Raw genomic sequence first — 21,802 nt, forward strand, 5'->3', positions numbered from 1 at the left:
TAGTAAGTTCCTGCAGTGGCTCCAGGTTTCTTCACATACTTTGTAAGACACACCCGGAGCACACCCTCTTTGGAAATATGAAAGAATGCTAATTATATACTTTTCTTTATTTGGATGTGACAGAAGTCATTAGCTGGAAGCCTTATGATTAAGTGAGCTTTATTTTATAATCTCCAATCCAATCCATGCTTTAATTCTGATTTTTCAGGATCTTCAACAGCTGCAACAGCTTCAACAGCAGAATCTCAACCTGCAGCAGTTTGTGTTGGTGCATCCGACTACCAACTTGCAGCCGGCACAGTTTATCATCTCACAGACGCCCCAGGGCCAACAGGGTAAGCTCCTCCCTAGAGCATGTTAGTTGTGCAGAAGGCTGTCCACATAATGTTGGTGTGCACATTGGCTGCTGTCCTTTTGACTCTGAAACTATCCATTAGAACAATATTGTCATGTAAATACTTATTCTAGCATATATTTAAGATTAAAAGATCAGTAAGTCAGTTTTTACTTTCAGAGGTCTCACAATCTAGTGACAGGGAAATAGATCCATTACAAGTGTTAGACTTCATGTGCACAGAACACTGTGGGAGCCAAGCAGAGAGCTTGTGATCACAGTGAATTTGGGAGCATGCACTCAGGCTTATAAAGGAGAGAATGTCAGTTGTAGAAAATGAATAGCATTTGAAAAGCTCAGAAACACGGAAGAAAAATTGGTAAGCTGTGTTTGAGAACTATAAATAATGCCTTGGACACTACAGCTTAAGTTGTATATGTGAGTAATAGTGATCTTTGAGGCCAGAAAATTAGCAGAGACCAGATCAGTAAAGAACCTCACATTAAGTTTCCAGAAGTTTGGCCTTAAATCCCATAGCTTAGTGGTTCCCAAGGTTTGATTGTTTGTCACTTGGGAAATTAGGAAAGTAGTTTCCTGAGCCTCACCCCAAAATTTTAATGAGCACTTTAGAGATTCTAACTTGAGTAGCCCAGTACCTTCCAATAAGTCTTCTACAATCACAGAAGGTTTAAACAGAAAAGTGACATTTCCAGGTTTGTTTTAAGAAAGCTCATGCTGAAACTTAGGGAGGAAAAGTTAGAATGAATAAGAACAGAGAGAGTAATACTGGTTAGGAGAATATTGCAACAGTCCTGTTGAGGATTGATAAAGGCTGAACTATGATTGTGGGGATAAAAAAGACAAGATGATTTGGTAAATAAATGGGTGGATGGACAGGACCTGGTGGCCAGTTGTATTTGATTAATGACAGGGAAGAGATATCTAGGTAATTCTTGGGTTGTTAGGCAACTGTGAGGGTGGATGGGGTCATATAGAAAAAATGTGTATGTAGTATTAAAAGAGCTATGGAAAACCCAGCCCTTTAGGTATAGGAAGAATAAGATGAAGATGAAGATACTGGCTGGGCGCAGTGGCTCACATCTGTAATCCCAGCACTTTGGGAGGCTGAGGCAGGAGTATTCCTTGAGTCCAGGGGTTTGAGACCAGCCTGGGCAACACAACAAGACCCCATCTCTACAAAAACTTTAAAAATTAGCAGGCTGTGGTGGTGCACACCTGTAGTCCCAGCTACTAGAGAGGCTGAGCCCAGGAGTTCGAGGTTGCAGTGAGCTGTGATGGCACCACTGCACTCTAGCCTGGGTGACAGATTAAGACCCTGTCTTAAAAAAAAAAAAAAAAGGAGGAGGAGGAGAACATACTGTGATTTGAGATGTAAAAAATTAGTGGAGAGTGGTAATTACAATAGAAGAGAATTCCAAGAGGAAAGGAGAAAATTACCTAGATCAGGGAGACTTAAGGTCAAGAGTGAAGTGTATGTATTAGATTTGGTTATCTTCGGGGTGATAGATGGCACCAAAAAAAAAAAAAAGATTTGCTAATTGTTAAAGCCTTACAATTGAATAAGATTGCCTTCATTTACTTGTGACAAAGACAAGGGTGTTGTCTTTCCGTTTTCAAATCTGGGACCTCATTTTATTTCAAAGAGTAAAGCCAAAAATATTAGGAATACCTAATAATTATTCATTCTGATCTTGTGGTAGGTGCAAAGGTATTTGTATGTTCTTAACGCCTCCCAACCCCCACAGACTTTTATAAAACTAGGAAAGTAGCACAAAGTATATAATACTGATTGAGTTTAGAGCCAGTGACCTTGGATAATTCACCTAACCTTTCTGAGTTTCTGATCTTTCTCTTCTCATCTTCCCCTTCACTTATAAGAGTGAATTACATAAAATGTTTTATTAGTTAAGAGCAAACTTCTTCTCTCTGAATTTTGGCTCTGCCACTTTTTGTTTGTGTCCTTTGGAAAGTTAACTTTTTGTCCCTCAGTTTCCTTGTCTGTAATATGAGGATACTTTTAGTATTTACCTCAAAGAGTTGTAAAGATTCATTGAGTAAATACGTGTAAAAGGCGCCTCATACATAGTAACCTCTCTGAGTCTTTCCTGCTGTTATCATTATGACATTATCATGATACCAGTATTATCAGTCAAGAAATGATAGATGCAGTAACTCAGAGAATGAAAATAGTTTGTACCTTTATTTAAAAAAAAAAAACCAGCTTGAAAGTAATCTAGAATCAGTTTGTACCACTGCTGCTGATTGTAATCGATCAGTTAGTAGTATATGACCTAGATTTTATTTTCTAAGATGATTCAACCATGTAAAGGGTGTGAAAAGTAGAAACACTCACGTTTATATAAACATTTCCAGGAGGGGAATTCATTGTAATTAATATTAATAGCATCAGAGAAGCTGAAAAAAATCTAAATAGCTGTTTTTTTAGCTAATGATGGAGGACAAAGATTTGATCTGTTGAAATTGTAATAATGTTTCCAGCATGAGATTAGCCTTTCAATATTGATTGCTTGAGCTCTGTTTTCCCTTGTTTTTCATTTATTAATCTAAAACTTTTGAAGTACAGTTTATATTTTTGACAGTATTGCTAAGATCATATAATTCTGTCTGGAATTTAATTTCTAGCAAGGGAAATCAAATCCATTTTTCCAGAAATACCAGGATTATTTTTCTTTCTTTTTCTTGGGTAAACTCTTATTGATACCTGTCTGAACTTGAGTCATAATTTGTTGGAGATTTTATTTTGCCCTTTCTGCTCTTGCCATTTATTCTTAAAATAATCAAAGAAATATTCTTGGTTATAAAAACTGTTTCTTCATTTGGTTTTTGTTTGTTTTGGTTTTTTTGTTGTTTGTGGGGAGGGAAATAGAAAGGGTTGGTCTTTAAGGAAGTTTTAAACCTCTCTGGGCCCTTTTAGCATTTTCAGCTGAGCTCATTTGGGGCAAAAGACCTAAGGTTTGAATTCATTTATAAAATATGCTTCTAGGAACAAAAATTAGTCATTTGGAATTATAACTTCTGATTGGATAGGAATCATTTTAAAAATATCTGCTTTTGTCACTTACAGATTAATAAAAACTAACTTTCATTATTAAACTTTAGAGAAACTCATGTGTTGAAATAGCCTGTGCTTAATGATGAGACCTCGTTTCTGACCTTTGTGCTCCTCTGTTTCATTTTTTATTATTTTTGAATATTCTTTAGTCTTTAGCTTTTTCAAAATAATTTCATTTAATTAGTTTTAATCATTGACATAAAATATAGTTTTATTTTTCTCTTCAGACTACCCTTCAGTTTTTTGAAATCAGTAAAATTTAATATTTTAATTAATTTGCTCAACACTTTGTTGAGTGCCTGTTAAGTGCCATACAGTGCTCTGAGTATTGGATGTAATTTGGAACAAGATACAGTCCTTGCTTTCATTAGGAGTCAAATAGTAACCATGTGAACAAATGGTTTAAATAGCAGTAAGCACCAGGCAGGCAGCAGATCAGAGTAACCTGGTAATGGTTAACCTGTGGAAGAACGGGCCTATGGAGCCTCTCTGGGGAAGCAGCATTTGAGTTAGGAACTGAATGATGATGGGGAGGTTGCCACACCCAGGATCTGGGTGAAGAGTCTTGTAGACAAAGGAATGCAAAGCACCTGAGATAGGAAGAGCTTGACCAAATTGGGAGGTATGGGGGAAAATGTAGCTGAACTCCTCCAGTGTAGCTGGAGTTCAGTGAGTGAAAGGAAGTGATGGGAGATGATGTATGAGAACTAGACCAGGCAAGGTTACCTGCAGATGCTGTCATGGCCTCAATAAAATCTATGCAGCAGTTAGATCACTCTAACTTCTCTATGGAGATTGAACTATAGAGAGACACTGGGGGAAGCAGGATGGTCATTTAAACTTCCATCAATCTGCCTTTTAAGAAACATGTAGTAATATGTACTGAATTTTATTTCATTTAATCGTATTTGCTTCAAAATATATTTCACTTCTCCCAGATCAACAAAAGTCAGGGTTCTCTAGAAAAATCCAAATCTACTTTATATGTTTATCGTATTTGTGATCTACATTATGAAATAAATCTATTTTAATACCTTAAATTCAGGCTGGGTGCAGTGGCTCACGCCTGTAATCCTAGCACTCTGGGAGGCCAGGGCGGGTGGATCACTCGAGGTCAGGAGTTCGAGACCAGCCTGTAAGAGCGAGACCCTGTCTCTACTAAAAATAGAAAGAAATTATCTGGCCAACTAAAATATATATAGAAAAAATTAGCCGGGTATGGTGGCGCATGCCTGTAGTCCCAGCTACTTGGGAGGCTGAGGCAGGAGGATCACTTAAGCCCAGGAGTTTGAGGTTGCTGTAAGCTAGGCTGACGCCACGGCACTCACTCTAGCCAGGGCAACAAAGCGACACTCTGTCTCAAAAAAAAAAAAAAAAAAAAAAAATTCAGGCAGTGCTTAGTTACTTACAAATATAAATGACAGACCCTGTGACTGATCTGTGGAAGGTTTACATTTTTTGGCTATTGTCCTACATATTCCAATAATCAGTATATCCAAATTTAGTAACCTAAGGAAATCATAATTAGGAAGATAGGTGTTGCTCCAGATAATCTTACCACATATTTTTAAAGGTGGTAGAATCCCTTTTGTTTGATCTGCTGTGTTGGATAATTTCTACCTTTGATCTTAATCCAAGCAGACATAATCCTATATCTAGTATTTGATTAATAGCAACAGCATTATATTAGAAACTAGGTATTACAGATTAAATTCTTAAATACAGACATTCTGGGTTGGTCCTCTTTTTATAAGGCTCTGAAAATAAAAAGCCATAGACTCAAGTAATTGGGCATTTACTACAAACATGTCAAGTTTTCACATTTCTACTTTGAGTATCACTTGTCATCATGAAGCATTGCTGGTATTACTTATCAATTATTTTTAAACTAAAATTTTAAATTTAATGCAAGCAGAATATTTTACATTTCACCTTTACTATCACCAAAAGGCAAATGTTTGGTAAGGAGAACTTGAAAACAACTTTTTTTCCCACCTAAAGGATAGCGTGCTCCTTTCACGAACTAGACTCAGGTCCAGCATGTACTGGCAGATTTTAATGGATTCTAGGTAAAGAAATTAAGATTTTTTTGGAATTTACAGCTGCTTCCATTTTGAATGATTCTTCACTTTTATCCATTCCTTATTAAAATAAAGAATTGGCCTATCAGAGAATTTATTCACATTATGCTAAAAACATATCAGTTTTAATTTAATGTTCCATATCTTCTTGCCCAAGTTGTATTTAATAAGATTGAATTTTAGGCAAATAATAATTTTGAGACCAATAAGACTATCAGATCAGTTGGAAATTTTCAGTTCACGTTCATGTTCTTTCTTTCCATGTGTTCAATATAATCTTCAGTGTTTCCTGCACAACGTGCTTGTGTTTTACAGGTCTCCTGCAAGCGCAAAATCTTCTAACACAACTACCTCAGCAAAGCCAAGCCAACCTCCTACAGTCGCAGCCAAGCATCACCCTCACCTCCCAGGTCAGTTTTCTTCTGTGGAGGTTCTCTTGCCCTATTGTTTTGGGAGACTTTTGGACTTTATTTGATTTAAAAACCCTAGAAAAATCTAATAAAAATAATTCGGTCTTCAAAACTAACCAGACATTCAAAGCTGAGGTTATGAGTTTGATAGAACAGTGCTACCAAAGTGATATAGTCTTTGAAAATCATCAGGAGTCCCTGTTTTCTTATAACTGTGTTGGCAGTAAATGAGTAATGAGTTGTGATTCTGTGACACCTCCCCCTACCATATCTGGCAGTAGATGTTACCACTTGAACTGGAAACCTAGTACCTCAGTTAAAACCCATCATTATCCTTTGCCCTTTCTGAGAAATAGCAAAGAAGCTCTGGTCCCTAGTTTCTTTCCTATCAATACTTAGTTACATTTGCTCATTTACACTAGACCATGTAAATACTACAATCATATAAAAAGCACAAGTGTTAAGTATCTAGAGGTTTAAATTATGGACCCAGTTCTGCTTCTTATCTAGCTATGATTTTGAGCATATCATTTTTCCTCTGTGGAACTTAATCTTCTCATCTCTAAATTAGGTGACTGAACTGGCTAATCCTGAATCCCCTTCCCACTCTGACTTTGCAGTATGGAATTATCACTTAATACTAACATATTGCTAGATTTCACAGAATTCAGCATCCATGTATGATAAGAACTCTTGCAAACTAGATATTATAGAGAGTAACTTTCTTAACTTAGTAAAGAGCGTCTACCATAAAAACCCCCATCATCACACTTAATAATGAAAGACTGAATACTTTTTCCCTAAGATCAGATACAAGGCAAGGTGACCAGTTACCACCTTTATTCAGTATTACACTAAAGGTGCTAGTAGTGTAATAAGACAAGAAAAAGAATTAAAGGTTATGTATAGATTAGAAAGGAAGAAGTGAAACTATCTTAATTAGTAGATGACATAATTATCTATGTAGAAAATCCTAAGTAATCTACCCCAAAAAGTTTCTGGAATAAGTGAGTTTAGCAAGTACACAGGATACAAAGTCAATATACAAAAATCATTTATATTTCTATACATTAGCAATGATCATTTGGAAATTGAAATTAAGAAAAAATTTATAGTGGATAAACTTAACAATATTTTAAGACCTATACGTTGAACACTATTTCCAGTGTCTCTCACTTGGGCTGCCGTTCGCAGGAGGGATCAACTGAGCAATTAAGATGCAGAGTCAAGCTCGTACCTCCCACTAGGGAACACTCAGAGGCCTTGTTCCACTCAGGGCTTGTGAGGAGAACAGAATAGCCCTGTGTAATGAGAAAATTTAATATTTTCTTTTAAAAAAGAACCTATACTCTCATGGCCCAAAATAAATAATTAAATGGATTTAAATAATTAAACGTTTTAAAAATACACTGAGTAAACTGGCAGATTAAAAGGAGTTTTATCATAGTTAAAAACAAATGAGGCCTTCTCAGATTTGAAGCAACAGATGATATTGGAAAGGAAAATAAGAAGCTCAAGCAAATGATAATTTAAAGCTTATGTACACTGAAGAATAAAAGGAAAAAAGCAGATTGGAAAAATTATTTGCATTGACAAAGAGTCAATCTATAACATTTGATGATCTCTTCAGGGATAAGAATGAGAATAAGGATATCATTAATATATAAATGGGTTAAGGACATAAATCCAATTCACATCCAAGAAATACAGATAATAATTAACATGGGAAAATTTCAACTTTGAGTAGTAAGAGAAATATAAATTAAGACAGCAGTGAAGTACCATTTACTCCCTGAATTAGCAAAACATTTTTTTAAACTGCTAACACAAATCATGTGCAGGAAACTAGTGCTGTATAGTGGGCACCAACGTTGTGATGTGTATCAGAACCCATGAAACTGTTGGCCGGGCGTGGTGGCTCACGCCTGTAATCCTGGCACTTTGGGAGACTGAGGCAGGAGAATCACTTGAGCCCAGGAGTTCGAGACCAGTCTGAACAGCATACCGAGACCCCGTCTCTACAAAAATGTTTTAAAAATTAGCTAGGTGTGGTGGCGTGTGCCTATAGTCCCAGCTACTTGGGAGGCTGAGGGAGGAGAATGACTTGAGCCCAGGAGTTTGAGGTTGTAGTGAGCTATGATGATGTCACTGCACTCTAGCCTGGGCAACAGAGTGAGACTCTGCCTCAAAAGAAAAAAAAAGGCCATGGAATTATTTATGCAATTACCAGAAAATCAACTGTGAATTTATCTCAAAGAACTAATTACGTACATAGGTGGAAAAAAGAACTAATATGTATAAAGTTTTTCATTGTGCTATTATCTATGTTAGTGAAAGCGTAAATGAAAAGTGTTCAGCAATTAAGAACTGGTTAAATAAATTATAATATTGCCTCAGTCAGCTTTTGAAAATGATTATTAAGAAGACTGAAATACCATAGAAAAACGTTAAAGCAATGTTAAGTGAGAAAAGCAGAGTATAAAATTATGTACACCAAAATTAAGTTAAGGTTTAAAAATGTAGATCTGTGGAAAAAAACTTGAACAAAAATGCAGAATGCAACCTAAGTTATTTAAACCACAAATGATTTACTTTTTCCCCTTAAAATAGTTTAAATAATCTTATAATAGCGTCACATGTTGGAGATATGATAGTGATAAACAAGACAGATATGGTCTTTATTGTTTTGGACAGTTTTAGTGGGATATTTATGAAACAGAGTTTTTACAATAATTTATTTAATGACATAAGATACATTTATTCAGACCTTTTGAAAACCCAGATATGATATATTTCATTTTTGTGTAGTCTCAAGTTTTTTCTATAGAATTACATGCTTATCCTTAACTGTAGTGATAGTGAACAGAATTTCACAGTCTGCCTTTCCCACTGAACATTATGTTGTACGTTCTGTAGTGTTACATGGTCTTCATCACTCTCCATGAATATAGCTGTTTCCTTAAGTTGTTTGCTTGCAGCACATTCCAGTTGTAAACCTAAACATCTGTTTGTATGTTTGCTCTCACCATTCTGTTCCTTCTTCAACAGCCAGCAACCCCAACACGCACAATAGCCGCAACCCCCATTCAGACACTTCCACAGAGCCAGTCAACACCAAAGCGAATCGATACTCCCAGCTTGGAGGAGCCCAGTGACCTTGAGGAGCTTGAGCAGTTTGCCAAGACCTTCAAACAAAGACGAATCAAACTCGGATTTACTCAGGTAGGATGAACCCACCCTTGGTTAGATTTCCCCCCCTTGGCAGGTCTGAATGCAGCTGGCCCTCTCTATCCCTGCTTTCCACAGCTGCGGGTTCAACCAGCCGTTGGTTCAGAATATTCAGGGGCAAAAAATAACGGATGGTTGTGTCAGTACCAAACATGTACAGATTTTCTTCTCTTGTCATTATTCCCTACACAATACAGTGTAAAAACTATTTACGGGGCATTTATATTGTACTAAGTATTATAAGTAATCTAGAGATGATTTAAAGTGTGTAGGTAGATGTGCATAGGTTATATATAAATACATCATTTTATACTCTTTTTTTTTTTTTTTTTGAGACAGAGTCTCGCTCTGTTGCCCGGGCTAGAGTGAGTGCCGTGGCGTCAGCCTAGCTCACAGCAACCTCAAACTCCTGGGCTCAAGCAATCCTCCTGCCTCAGCCTCCCAAGTAACTAGGACTACAAACATGCGCCACCATGCCCAGTTAATTTTTCTATATATATTTTTTTAGCTGTCCATATGATTTCTTTCTATTTTTAGTAGAGATGGAGTCTTGCTCTTGCTCTTGCTCAGGCTGGTCTCAAACTCCTGAGCTCAAATAATCCACCCACCTTAGCCTCCCAAGTGCTAGGATTACAGGCTTGAGCCACTGCTCCCGGCCCCATTTTATACTCTTGAGGATTAGAGCATATATGGATTTTGGCATCTGAGAGGGGTCCTGAAACCAGTCAACCCCCCATGCATACCGAGAGACAACTGTATTTGCTTTATGTGTCGAAAGAGGCTTCTAAGGAACAATGTGTTTCTCAACCATGTTGTTTTTTGGTCTTAAACTATACCTGTTTGTTAGCCATTTCCTGCATTTATATGTTTAGAATATTGTATACATTTAATTATAAGTTTATCATTTAATGTTAAGTTAAATCTTTAAGATTTCTCTCAGAACACAGGTCTCTGAAATCATTATTATAACATATCAATAAATGGTGAGAGTTTTAAAAGATGATGTTGGGGAATGATATGACTATACTGAGGGTTTTGTTATTTGAAGAACATCGGGTTGTAGAACTTAGTGTTGCATATGTAAGGCTGACAGAGTAAGGATTACAGGGTATTTTATAAAAGTAACTAAACGAGGAAAAGTTTGAAAGTCTTGTGTAAAAATAGTTTTTGGGGAGAGAGGAGGATAATAGAGACATATGCATGAATATGCATGCACCCTTTCTAAAGCTGTACTGAAACTAATTAATCAAATAAGAATCTATTGAAAATGAAAAACTGAAATTAATCAAAATCCAAATTAATTTTTTAAATGTCAGCTAAAATGATTTAAGATCATTAGATGAGGCCAGGTGCGGTGGCTCACACCTGTAATCCTAGCACTCTTGGAGGCCGAGGCGGGTGGATCGCTCGAGGTCAGGAGTTCGAGACCAGCCTGAGCGAGACCCTGTCTCTACTAAAAATAGAAAGAAATTATCTGGCCAACTAAAAATATATATATAGAAAAAAATTAGCCGGGCATGGTGGCACATGCCTGTAGTCCCAGCTACTCGGGAGGCTGAGGCAGCAGGATTGCTTAAGCCCAGGAGTTTGAGGTTACTGTGAGCTAGGCTGATGCCACGGCACTCTCACTGTAGCCGGACAACAGAGCGAGACTCTGTCTCAAAAAAAAAAAAAAAAAAAGATCATTAGGTGAAAAAAAAAAATGAAGTTTTTTGGAGGATTGGATTGGTGTTTTTATGGAATCAGGAAAAACCTAATGTGTGGAGTTTTTAAGCCACCACTTAAATACTATTCAAATTACTTTGTGTTGAAAGTACAGTAATGCTCCACCTACTCTGGTGGGTCTGAAACCAGTATGACATCCCTGCATGTATTCTGGGAATTTTTAGGAATAGACATATATCTCTTTGGGAATTTATTTTTGCTCAAAGAAACTAATTGTATATTGGGAACATAAAATGATTTTTAAAATAGGTATAATCTTAAAGGAAATGCAGTTACATTTGTGAGGAGTTTCAATTATGAAAAAAATTACAGAAACATTTTAATATTTTTGAAGCATCTAAGTGATCTGACCTTTAGCTTTAGGAAGCTAAAGGTAAAACTAGATTGATAGGGGTAAGTTACTAAGCTGAAATAAGTGTAAAGTTAGCATGTTTAACAGTGCTTCAGGTGTTAGACTATTAGCACAGCGTACTCTTGTGTTCCCTGGGATGATTGCTGCCTAAGTGATATCCCAAAGATGTTATGACTTCTGAAAATCTTTAACATTCACTCGCATAGTTGTTTGCTTTCCTATGGCATTTGACCCAATATATTGCCAGTGTTATGTTTCTCCCTCCCTTCCTTCCCCCTCCATGTAAAGGAGCTTCCTTGTGGTCTGATGTTTTGCTTTATGGTTCTTTCCTATTTTTTGGCATGACCATTTCTTATTTTTCAAAATGATTATGAAACAGCAGTAGCAATGGTTCACAAACTTTGACTACTATTGCTGCAGGATGGGAAAATCAGCCAATCAACCTCTGTTTTTAAGTCTGATACCTCACTTGTAGTTATTCAAAGGTTGCTTTGTATCCAGTTTTTTTATATGTATATGCATACTCATACAGAGTTAGATATTCAAGTTATATTTGTTGAAACAAATCTCAATTCTCTGAGTAAATATACATGTTATTAGATGTTTTAAACAGTTATTTTCTAATTACATAATTGCTTATTAAAGGATTACTACAGATGACATTGCATAATTAGAAAGCATGTCATAGTATAATACATTTATCACATGAGGTACATCCGTTATTTTTTTTTTTTTTTTTTTTTTGAGACAGAGTCTTGCTTTGTTGCCTGGGCTAGAGTGAGTGCCGAGGCGTCAGCCTAGCTCACAGCAGCCTCAAACTCCTGGGCTTAAGCGATCCTACTGCCTCAGCCTCCCGAGTAGCTGGGACTGCAGGCATGTGCCACCATGCCCGGCTAATTTTTTCTATATATATTTGAGTTGGCCAGATAATTTTTTTCTATTTTTAGTAGAGACGGGGTCTCACTCTTGCTCAGGCTGGTCTCGAACTCCTGACCTTGAGCGATCCACCCGCCTCGGCCTCCCAGAGTGCTAGGATTACAGGCGTGAGCCACCGCACTCGGCCAGGTACATCCGTTATTTCCTAGTCCCAATCTTTGTTCCTTTCTTCCTTTTTTACCCTGTAAAAATATTGAAGGGATTTAATATAGTTCAGATTGTGTATGAATCAGCTGCTTAAAACATTTACTTTTGTGAAAGATAATGCAAAATGGTTGTAAGTTATAAGAGCACCAAACCAAGCATATACCAAATTAATGAAAATTAGTATGTTAACTGAGGGACCTGTTGCTTTTTATTCAATTAAATAATTTAAATGTGAAGTAGCATTGTATTATAAATCTCAAGTAAGTGGATTTGTCATTTATTGTCATGGTTCTAGTTATTAATAGTTAATGTCTTTATTTCTAGTACTACCTTAGAGTATTGTTTGTTATACTTACTATGATGTGATTTTTGAATAGATATTTTATGTTTTGTTGACTTGTTATAATTATTTTATATAATGTATTATGGAAATTTGTGAAAAATTGGTAGTACATTGTGCAGTTACAATGCCAGAAAACACTTATTGCCATCTAACTGCTGCAAAAGATCTTATACTTACATAATTACAAAGTTTAGTTGGCTCTTGTGTTTAGGAAAACTATAATCCAAACAAATAAAGTGACCAAGACATGAATATATGTGATACACAAAGCTTAAGTTCAGTGCTTGACGTATAGTATGCAGTTAGTGAATACTTGTGGATTGAATGAAGTAGCATTTAATAAATATATAGAGATATAGGTAGAGATAAACATATCCATCTATATCTTTAGATCTTTGTGTACAGTATAGATATAATGGGTGACATTTATGCCCCACTCACACTATTCTGGTTCTTTCAGTTTTACTGTAATTGGAAGGAAATCAATAAATGGTACAGTTCTAGTTAGAGTATTTTCAGAGCTATCATTAAAACTTTCCGTGCTGGTGGGGATGTTCTGAATTTGTGTTGTCCAGTACAATTGCCACTATCTGTTTGTGGTTATTGAGCACTTAGAAGGGCTAGTGGTGCTGAGGAACCAAATTTTTAATTTATTTGATTTTAATTAATTTAAATTTACACAGCCATACATGGCTGGTGACTATCCTATACAGAGGCATGGGATACAGATCACTTGACGTTCAGGTATTCTCTATGCCTCATTTTATCTTGTAGTTCCAACACTGCTCCTCTGTTTAACTTTTTATCAGAAGTTACTCACCAGTAAGAAAATGGACTTTTAAAAAAATGTTCTTTTCTTTCCCCAACTACCACCTAATGCAGGTGCTAACAAACAATGTAATATCCAAAACATGGATTGGAGGGCCAGGAATCAAAGGACTGGGATAATCCCAACTCAAAATAAGTATTGCCAGGATAGTTGAGAGTTGGCTGTCTTGTCGTAGAATTAGTTTTGTAGTACTTTGGACCAGAATGTTGTTGCCTTTCTGCCCTGTCACTAAACTAATTGAAATGAGTAGATAAATCATTTAAACTCCAGGAGCTTCTATTACCTGTATATAAAATAACCACTAAGCTATGGCTTTTTCCAGCTTGAACAAGAGATATTCAGCTGGAAGAGAAGCACTGTATACATTTCAAAGGTTATAGGCTTATAGAGAAAGACATCTTTTGTAATATATTCAGGGGATCATTGTTCTATTGCTGTAAGGTTACCAAGTTTCCAGGGCCCATGAAGGTTTGACTAAATGGGTCAAACCTCTCTACTGTGAATTTCTATCTCTGTAATGGTTACAAAAGTGGCCTTGTAGAATACCTGTTTTTTTCAACCAACTTTGAAATCCAAACTAAGGGTGAAAATAGATTTTTTTCACAGCTTCCAGAAATGCTTTATAGAGAAAAAAAAGAGTGAGAGATCATTTCTAAATTTTAAAGTGATTTATGGGAAGTTTGGTTAATTCAGAAATACCGAGGGTTATTTAGACAGTTTATTTCTAATCCCTGTAGGTGATATGGATAAATTGATTTTTAAAGATTACTTAAATCACTTTGGTTGCATCCATTAAGGGGCTTGTTAGAATATCAGCACTCTCTTTTGTTACTTAGTAGAAATTTTGGTATCTTGATTATTACATAAGGTAGCAAGAAAAGATTCAAAATGGGAAGTATGTGGGACAGTGTTGCACATTGTCCTGATCAAGGCCTAAGGAAGTCCTCACTGGAGTCCTGTCACTGGCTTAGGAATGGGATTTATGTGGGACCCAGAAAGTGGCACGAGCGCAGTCATTGGAGTGAGTGACAGTCCAGAGTGAGGGAATGCTGTAAATGTTAGTGAGATGACTGTTTCTCCATCTTCCTCTCCCCTCTCCTGCTCTGTATTATCGTGCAGGGTGATGTTGGGCTTGCTATGGGGAAACTGTACGGAAATGACTTCAGCCAGACTACCATCTCTCGCTTCGAAGCCTTGAACCTCAGCTTTAAGAACATGTGCAAGTTAAAGCCACTTTTAGAGAAGTGGCTAAATGATGCAGGTAAGTGAATATACAGGACATTCCTTCATTGTTCATTGGGCTTATTATATACATTGGCATTTATATTTCTTACTATATTATTGACACTAAAGAACCTTGAAGCCTACTAATCCTGAGAGGATCATTATAAATTATGGCTGTTTAAATCAGAAAGCTAATTCATTTAAATATTCTAGTAATTGCAGTATAAATAATCAGTGATAACTTACAGCCTTGAAATATTTCTTATATTTGTGCCAGGGTTAGGGATACACAGAGAGTTGAAGGGACAGGATAAGAAGGCCTGTGTATTTAGATAAACTTGAAGAACGAGTTTATTGTTTTCTTCTTTGATGAATTACCATAGGACTTGTTCCTGCTAATATTTCTTGTTTGGTTATTAAAAATGACCACATATTTCATACAAAAAAGTTGGGCTGCTGTTTTAACTTTTTTGTGTGTGTACTGAAATTTCGTTTTGGAAATTTGAATTTTGAGTCACAGAATTATAGACTGTGAGAGCGGTAGGAACCATAGAGATCCCCTAGACTGTGGTCTTCGTTGTAGATGTGAACAAAAATTAGGCCTTTGGGAAAGACAAACCTGAAACACCCATCCTTAGACAGTGTGATTCAGTAGCTATGGGTGAGGCCATCTGTAATCTTCCTGAGTTCCACAGGCGAGAACCACCAATCTGCTCCATCCATCTCATTTTACATGTAGCAGAAAGAAACTCAGAGATGTGTTTGACATGCCCAGGGTTATTAAATTGTTAAATGGCAGAACTGTGTTTTCACTTTAAAGAATTTATAAGTATTTCTTTTCTTTTCTTTTTTTTTTTTTACTCTAGATTATACCAATGAAATGAAAGGTCATTTACAAGATAAATATTTAACATTCAAAAATTTCCAAAAAACTGTCTTCCTTTTATTCCCAGAGCTCATAAACAAGCAAACATAACGTAAGAGCAGAATTGAAAGAGATAGAGCTGGGTTTAAGGGTAAGAATAGTAAACTTCTGCTCTCTCAGAAACAGAAATCAAAAAGTAGTGGTGACCGTATAGTCAACCAGGATTAGTAGTAAACAGTATTTTAATATAGGTTATATGAAAACTTTTTCATGTTTGCTTGTAGCTTATTTTGTCAGTTTTGTTGTTGTTAATGTATGTATTATGCACAGGAATCATTATGTGTTCAGCTAATTTTATTTTTGTGTTTTCTTCATTCTTACAGAGAACCTCTCATCTGATTCGGCCCTCTCCAGCCCAAGTGCCCTGAATTCTCCAGGAATTGAGGGCTTGAACCGTAGGAGGAAGAAACGCACCAGCATAGAGACCAACATTCGTGTGGCCTTAGAGAAGAGTTTCTTGGAGGTCAGTGAGGTTTTTACTTTTCATGTATGTGGGATTGTGTGTGTAGTGTACTTAGTGTTAGAAACTGTAGATGATGAAAGATGGTATGTCAGCCTCTGTCCTTGTGGACACTTACAACATAAAGGAGAAAATAGATGAAGTAAGTAAGTTACTGACATAGGAGACAGAGTCAGAGTTCTGCAGGGTTCAGGAGAGACCAGAGTCACATCCATGTGAGCACTCAGTGTGAGAGAGGTGGCAGCTACCATAGGATGCATAGGAATTAATCTCACACACTGGAAATGGTGGAAAGAAAGCACTTCAAGCAGAGGAAATGCGTGAGCAGAGGGACTCAGGGAGGGAACTGTGGTTTTTTATCAAGAGAAACACTAGTAGTTTGGTAGGCTAAATTCTAGTATCTGTATGCCTGGAATGGTAGTTTGAGACCAGAACACCAGAGACCTTGAATATTAGGCTATGGAATTTAAGTTAATGGAACAGATATTTGGCAATTTCTTTTTTGTACTAGGCAATATCATAATCAAAGCTTTCAATGAAATTTTGACTTCTCTAATTCAGAAAAGGCTTGAGCACCTTGGAAGGACACTGAATCAGGAGTCTTTATCAGCTCTGCCACTTGTTGACTGTATACTTAGGCAAATCACTTGATTTCTTTAAGCTGAAGTTCCTTCATCTGTGACATACCTGCTTTTCCTGCCTCACATGCTTACTGTGAGCTCCAAGTTAGATAGCATGGAGCACAGAGAAAACTTAAATTCCTATTAATACATAAGGTTATATTAGTATTTTGTTAATTTTATTCAAGATTAATAGACCTTAAAATGAAAAAATGTAAATATACAAGAACAACCTATTCTTGGTTAATATGAATAAGTTTAGTAAGTGTAGTGTTCATGAGAACGTCTGTCTACAGAGGCTCTTTGTTGAAAGTGGCCCAATATGGTCATATATATCCGGGCTTCATTTTATGACTTGTCCCTCCCCATTTGTTTATTTATATTCTGACACGATTATGCCAGTAGTTCAAAGGATGACATTTTTTTCCCCTTAAGAATCAAAAGCCTACCTCGGAAGAGATCACTATGATTGCTGATCAGCTCAATATGGAAAAGGAGGTGATTCGTGTTTGGTTTTGTAACCGCCGCCAGAAGGAAAAAAGAATCAACCCTCCAAGCAGTGGCGGGACCAGCAGCTCACCTATCAAAGCAATTTTCCCCAGCCCAACCTCGTTGGTAAGTATAACAAATAGGGGAGCACAAGCTCAGTGGCTAGTTTTTATCATTTTACAAATGACCTGTTAAATCAATTTATTTCAAAACAGTTATGAATTTACTATATATATTCACGTTGAATAAATGTGTATAAAATTGTATTTTAGTTGTTACCAAGGTAATGAAATCTCATGTTATTGACCTAAAAACTGTGGTTTTTCTTATTTCTGAAAGTGAAAATTTTAATTCTTTCTTGTTTCATTGCATTTCTATGATACACTTCTCTGGTGGTTTATTAGGTTACTCTGTAACCATGGGAGTAAATTTGCTGCTGATTCCAGTTATCTCAAAAAATCTTCAGTTAGTTTTTATTCATGTTGAGGCCTAAAGCCCAATTTATTAAACTGACACTTACATGATTAAGTAGCAGTAAATTCCCAGGTAACCTTTAGCTCTGAACTCCTATTAAGACAATCATCTCAGTCGGATCTTCACTCTGAAACACCATGCAGCCCTTGTCATGTGTAATCTCATTGAGTAACTTCTGCTGTTTACGTTAGAATATTATTCCTAGAGTGTGACTCCTTTGATTTTTAGTATTGCCAACCAGAATTCAAAAGATGAGAAGATTGTCAAGTTTGCATTTCTGTTAATTTGTTTTCATTTTATTTGAATATCATTCCATACTGGAAGGCTTTTAAAACTAAAGGCAGCTTTTAAAAGCACATATTAGTTTAAGTGAAATTTATAGTTGTTAAATGGTGGGTCTTTAATGATAAAGTTCATGAGATAGTTATGGAAAAGATAATTATTAAATAATAATTTTGTATAGCTGACTTTTATGTTTTAGATTTATCGGTACTAGATGGAAGACTTTCTTGCAGAACTGTGGACATTTTTTATTTCAAAAAGAAGCTTAGTTTTTTAAAAATTTGCTTCACATTCTTTTCATAATTTCATTTAATTAAAAACAAACATAAGGCAATTCTGCCCCCACAGAGTCAAAAATAAAAGTAATACGTGAACCCCAGATTCCCTGATCCTGTCAAATAGTTTTCTTATTTATATAAAGTTGATAATTAGTGTATTTCTTACTGACTTAGAGTGTATTTGATTCAACATTATTGAGATTTAGGAATGTTTCTTATTATTTATTTTTAAAACCTGGGCAAAGCTACTTGTGATACCAGTGAAAAATCATCTTCTAATAGCAGCTTTCCAACATACGATGCCAAGTTTCTCGATTCCAAAATCAAAGAGGGATTATAAAATCATTTCCTCTCAGGCCCTTTTTTCTGTTGTACATAGAGTTTTCAAAAGTTGATAGGCAAAATAAGTCCACAATATGGGTTTAAATTTTTAAGTTTTGATTTTAAGTGCTTTGTCCTCACTTTCATTTCTGACCTGTAGGTGGCAACCACACCAAGCCTTGTGACGAGCAGCGCAGCCACTACCCTCACGGTCAGCCCTGTCCTCCCTCTGACCAGTGCTGCGGTGACCAGTCTCCCGGTTACAGGTAAGCAGCAGCCAGGCCGCACCGCTGCCGGGCACGCGGGAGACCCAGGATAGGCTTTTGTGAGAATCTGCCAGTAAATTGCGAGTTTAGGTTTTAACCAAAGATATGGATGGCTTTAAAAAAAAAAAAGTTATGTATGAAAACCTGAACTTTAAAAAAGACCAGGCATAATTAATTTTGTCAGAAAAAAATACTTTCACTCAAGGATTTTCTTAACCTCTTTTGTTTTTTCCCCCATTAGTTCATCTTCTACATTGCTCCCAGAGTTATCGTTCAAAAAACACCAATTTTTTTTTCAAGTCACTCCCTTCCTTAAAAACCTTCAATAGCTATGACGTTTTGCATTCAGAAAAACATCCAAATTCATCAATTCGTAACAGGTTGTTTCCAGTCTGGACCTCATCTTCCGCGAGTCTTTCACCTGCCGTACCTTTGTAAACATCCCTGTACCCTGCAGTGTTGTCCGACCCAGCCTGTAGTTCTTGATTGGTATTGGTAAAACTATTCCAGCCTATGTCAATTTTTCTTGGAAATACTCTTTAACTTCCCCAGGAAACTATTTATTTCCACCTACCTGTGTCATAAATAATTATATTTTTACACATCTGTCTTTCCCAGTAGACTTTGCACTTCTTGACAGATTTGAGTATTCTTTTTGACACCTCATTGTAAAATGATTTTTTCCTTTAGCCTGCTTTAAATAGCAAATTTTCCAAATATGTTTAAAATGGCTTAGCATTATCATCAAATGTTTTTTAGTGACACTTAGTGCATAAGACATGCATTTATGATGTTTCATAATCAAGCTTGCTTTAAGCAAGAGTTGAGGATTTTGATTTTCCCTACTCATGTTTTGAGTTCATAATACCTCTTTTGCTCTATGAACTGTGATGTAAAAGTGAATAAATGGCTTTATATTGTATTACATTTCCAAGTATTAGAAAATCTCATAACTTTTATTTTAGACGGTACTTCTTGCCCTCTTTTGGGTGTTGGACCTCTTTGAGAATATGAGAGCTATATGGACTCTTCCTCTTACAAAGTAGACATACTCACAATTTTTAGTAAAATTTAAGGGTGTTTATAAATGACAACCCCCATCAGCCCTCCCACTGCCCCTAAGGCTGTTTGTGGATGCCTTGGGAGCCTGCAGATTCCAATTTTAAGAACCTCTGTTCTAGAGTGTGTATAGTATTCAGCACTTCAGCTTAAATAGCAGACTGTCAGTGATTGATTGGCATTGTGCTGGGCACAGGAACATGAAGTTCCTGCCTCTGAGGAACTTAGTGTCTACACTGACTTCCAATAATCTGGTAAATTATGAGCTGAACTTTGCCTTCCCAACAAATTATAAGTCATATTGTGTTAGGTCTAAAGATACCCATTTTTTTGCAGAAAAATTTCTAGTAGTTTAGACCTAAAGAACATGTAGCTTTGCAGATTTCTTAAAATATAGGGGAAATCAAATAGAAGGTAATTTTAAGGAGATATACATACTCAAAACTAGCTAAAAATTTGTATCAGTTTTTGATGAGTTCAACTGACCAATCAGTCATTTTCTTGAACTCAATTACTCAGCCCACTTCTGTAGATTTAATGACTTTTCTGAAATCTTGCTGATTCTTCTTGGAATGAAATTTTTCTTTAATTATTAAAAAATTTAACCTTACAGAAAATTCAAACAGGAAAAACACAATCACATGTACAATTTTTTATTTTCTCTTTAAATCATTTTTATATGTACATATATATAGAATTTCCAAAGTGTTTGTACAGCACAGTATTTGACTGCAGCCTTGTGATATCCTCACAGCGTACCCAGTTAGGATGTGCCTGACTCACAAAAACTATGAGATGATAAAAATTGTGTTGTTTTAAGCCACTGAATTTGTGGTACTTTGTTACTCAGCAATAAAAAATGAATACAGTAATATTATGTTTGTATAAATATTGTATAGGGCCAGCTCACCTGATTGAATCTACAGGAGGAAAAATGTAATCTTATGGTACTTAAACATTACTGCTTGAAAGAGAAAATTACAAGAGTTAGTGTCAAGTAGATTTTCTTTTCTTTTCAACACTTGCTCAAAATCTTACCCCATGTTAATTTTTTTCCTACTTTGGACCATGACTTCCTTATATAGCCTCTTTTCTTCTGACATTTCTATACTGCCTTTCTTTCTCTCTGTTGACAAAAGTAGCATATTCCTTTATTGCATTACTAAAGATATCCAGTGTCTTAATCATACCACTTATCTAATGGAATGTATTTTCTTCTTGAAGACCTTCTTGGGATTCCTGTGATTGTTTATTTTAATTTCTTTTTGTTGTATTCGTGAGTTAGATCCAATGTTTCTTAGATTCCATGTCTTCCTCTATCCTTGATTCCATTTTGTTTGTCGGGAACACATTCTCAAGTAATTTTTTTCTTTATTTAGAGAGGTTACATGGGAGGTAAAATTTATGATTACTAGTTTGTTCAGTAATAGAATTCTAGGTGCAAAATTACTTTGTCTTTGAACTTTGGAAGTATTGCTTTGTTGTGTTTCAACATCTAGTATTGCTAATGAAAGGTCTGGTTTCAGTCTCTCTTTTCTTGATTGTTTTTTTCTCTGTAAACTTCAAGGATCTTTTTATCCTTAATGTTCTGAAATTTCACTAGGAGGTTTCAAGGATTGGGCCTTTTAAAAATTTGTCCTCCATAATGAACTTTGGAGACCCTGGAAGTGAGGTGTAGGATAAAAAATTACCTACTGGATAACAGTATACATGATCCAGGTGACAAGTACATTAAAGCGTAGACTTCTCCACTATATTAATACAATTTATCCACATAAGAAAAAAGCATATGTACCCCCTAAATCTATTTTTTAAAAAAATGTTAAGCATTAAAAAAAAAAATTATCCTCATTGGTCTTCTGAGAGTATTTTCAATCTGAAGTAATGTTTTTCTTTAGCTGTAGTAATTTGTCTTTGTTTATGTA

The 21,802-nt window shown here is 36.0% G+C and overlaps 1 protein-coding gene across 5 annotated transcripts in view; it reads left to right on the top strand.

Annotated features, from left to right (window-relative positions):
* POU2F1 (POU class 2 homeobox 1) overlaps window positions 1–21,802 on the top strand; it is a 166,782-nt gene that overhangs the window by 130,459 nt on the left and 14,521 nt on the right. For all 5 annotated transcript variants that reach the window (XM_045546619.1, XM_045546624.1, XM_045546620.1 and 2 more), the window contains exons 7-13: window positions 209–335; window positions 5,825–5,919; window positions 8,968–9,141; window positions 14,599–14,740; window positions 15,952–16,091; window positions 17,144–17,323; window positions 18,713–18,818. In XM_045546619.1, the coding sequence (XP_045402575.1) occupies window positions 209–335; window positions 5,825–5,919; window positions 8,968–9,141; window positions 14,599–14,740; window positions 15,952–16,091; window positions 17,144–17,323; window positions 18,713–18,818 (964 nt within the window). The remainder of the gene's footprint in view (window positions 1–208; window positions 336–5,824; window positions 5,920–8,967; window positions 9,142–14,598; window positions 14,741–15,951; window positions 16,092–17,143; window positions 17,324–18,712; window positions 18,819–21,802) is intronic.

The sequence above is a fragment of the Lemur catta genome, chromosome 3 (assembly GCF_020740605.2).
Source record: "Lemur catta isolate mLemCat1 chromosome 3, mLemCat1.pri, whole genome shotgun sequence".
Taxonomy (NCBI): Eukaryota; Metazoa; Chordata; class Mammalia; order Primates; family Lemuridae; genus Lemur; species Lemur catta.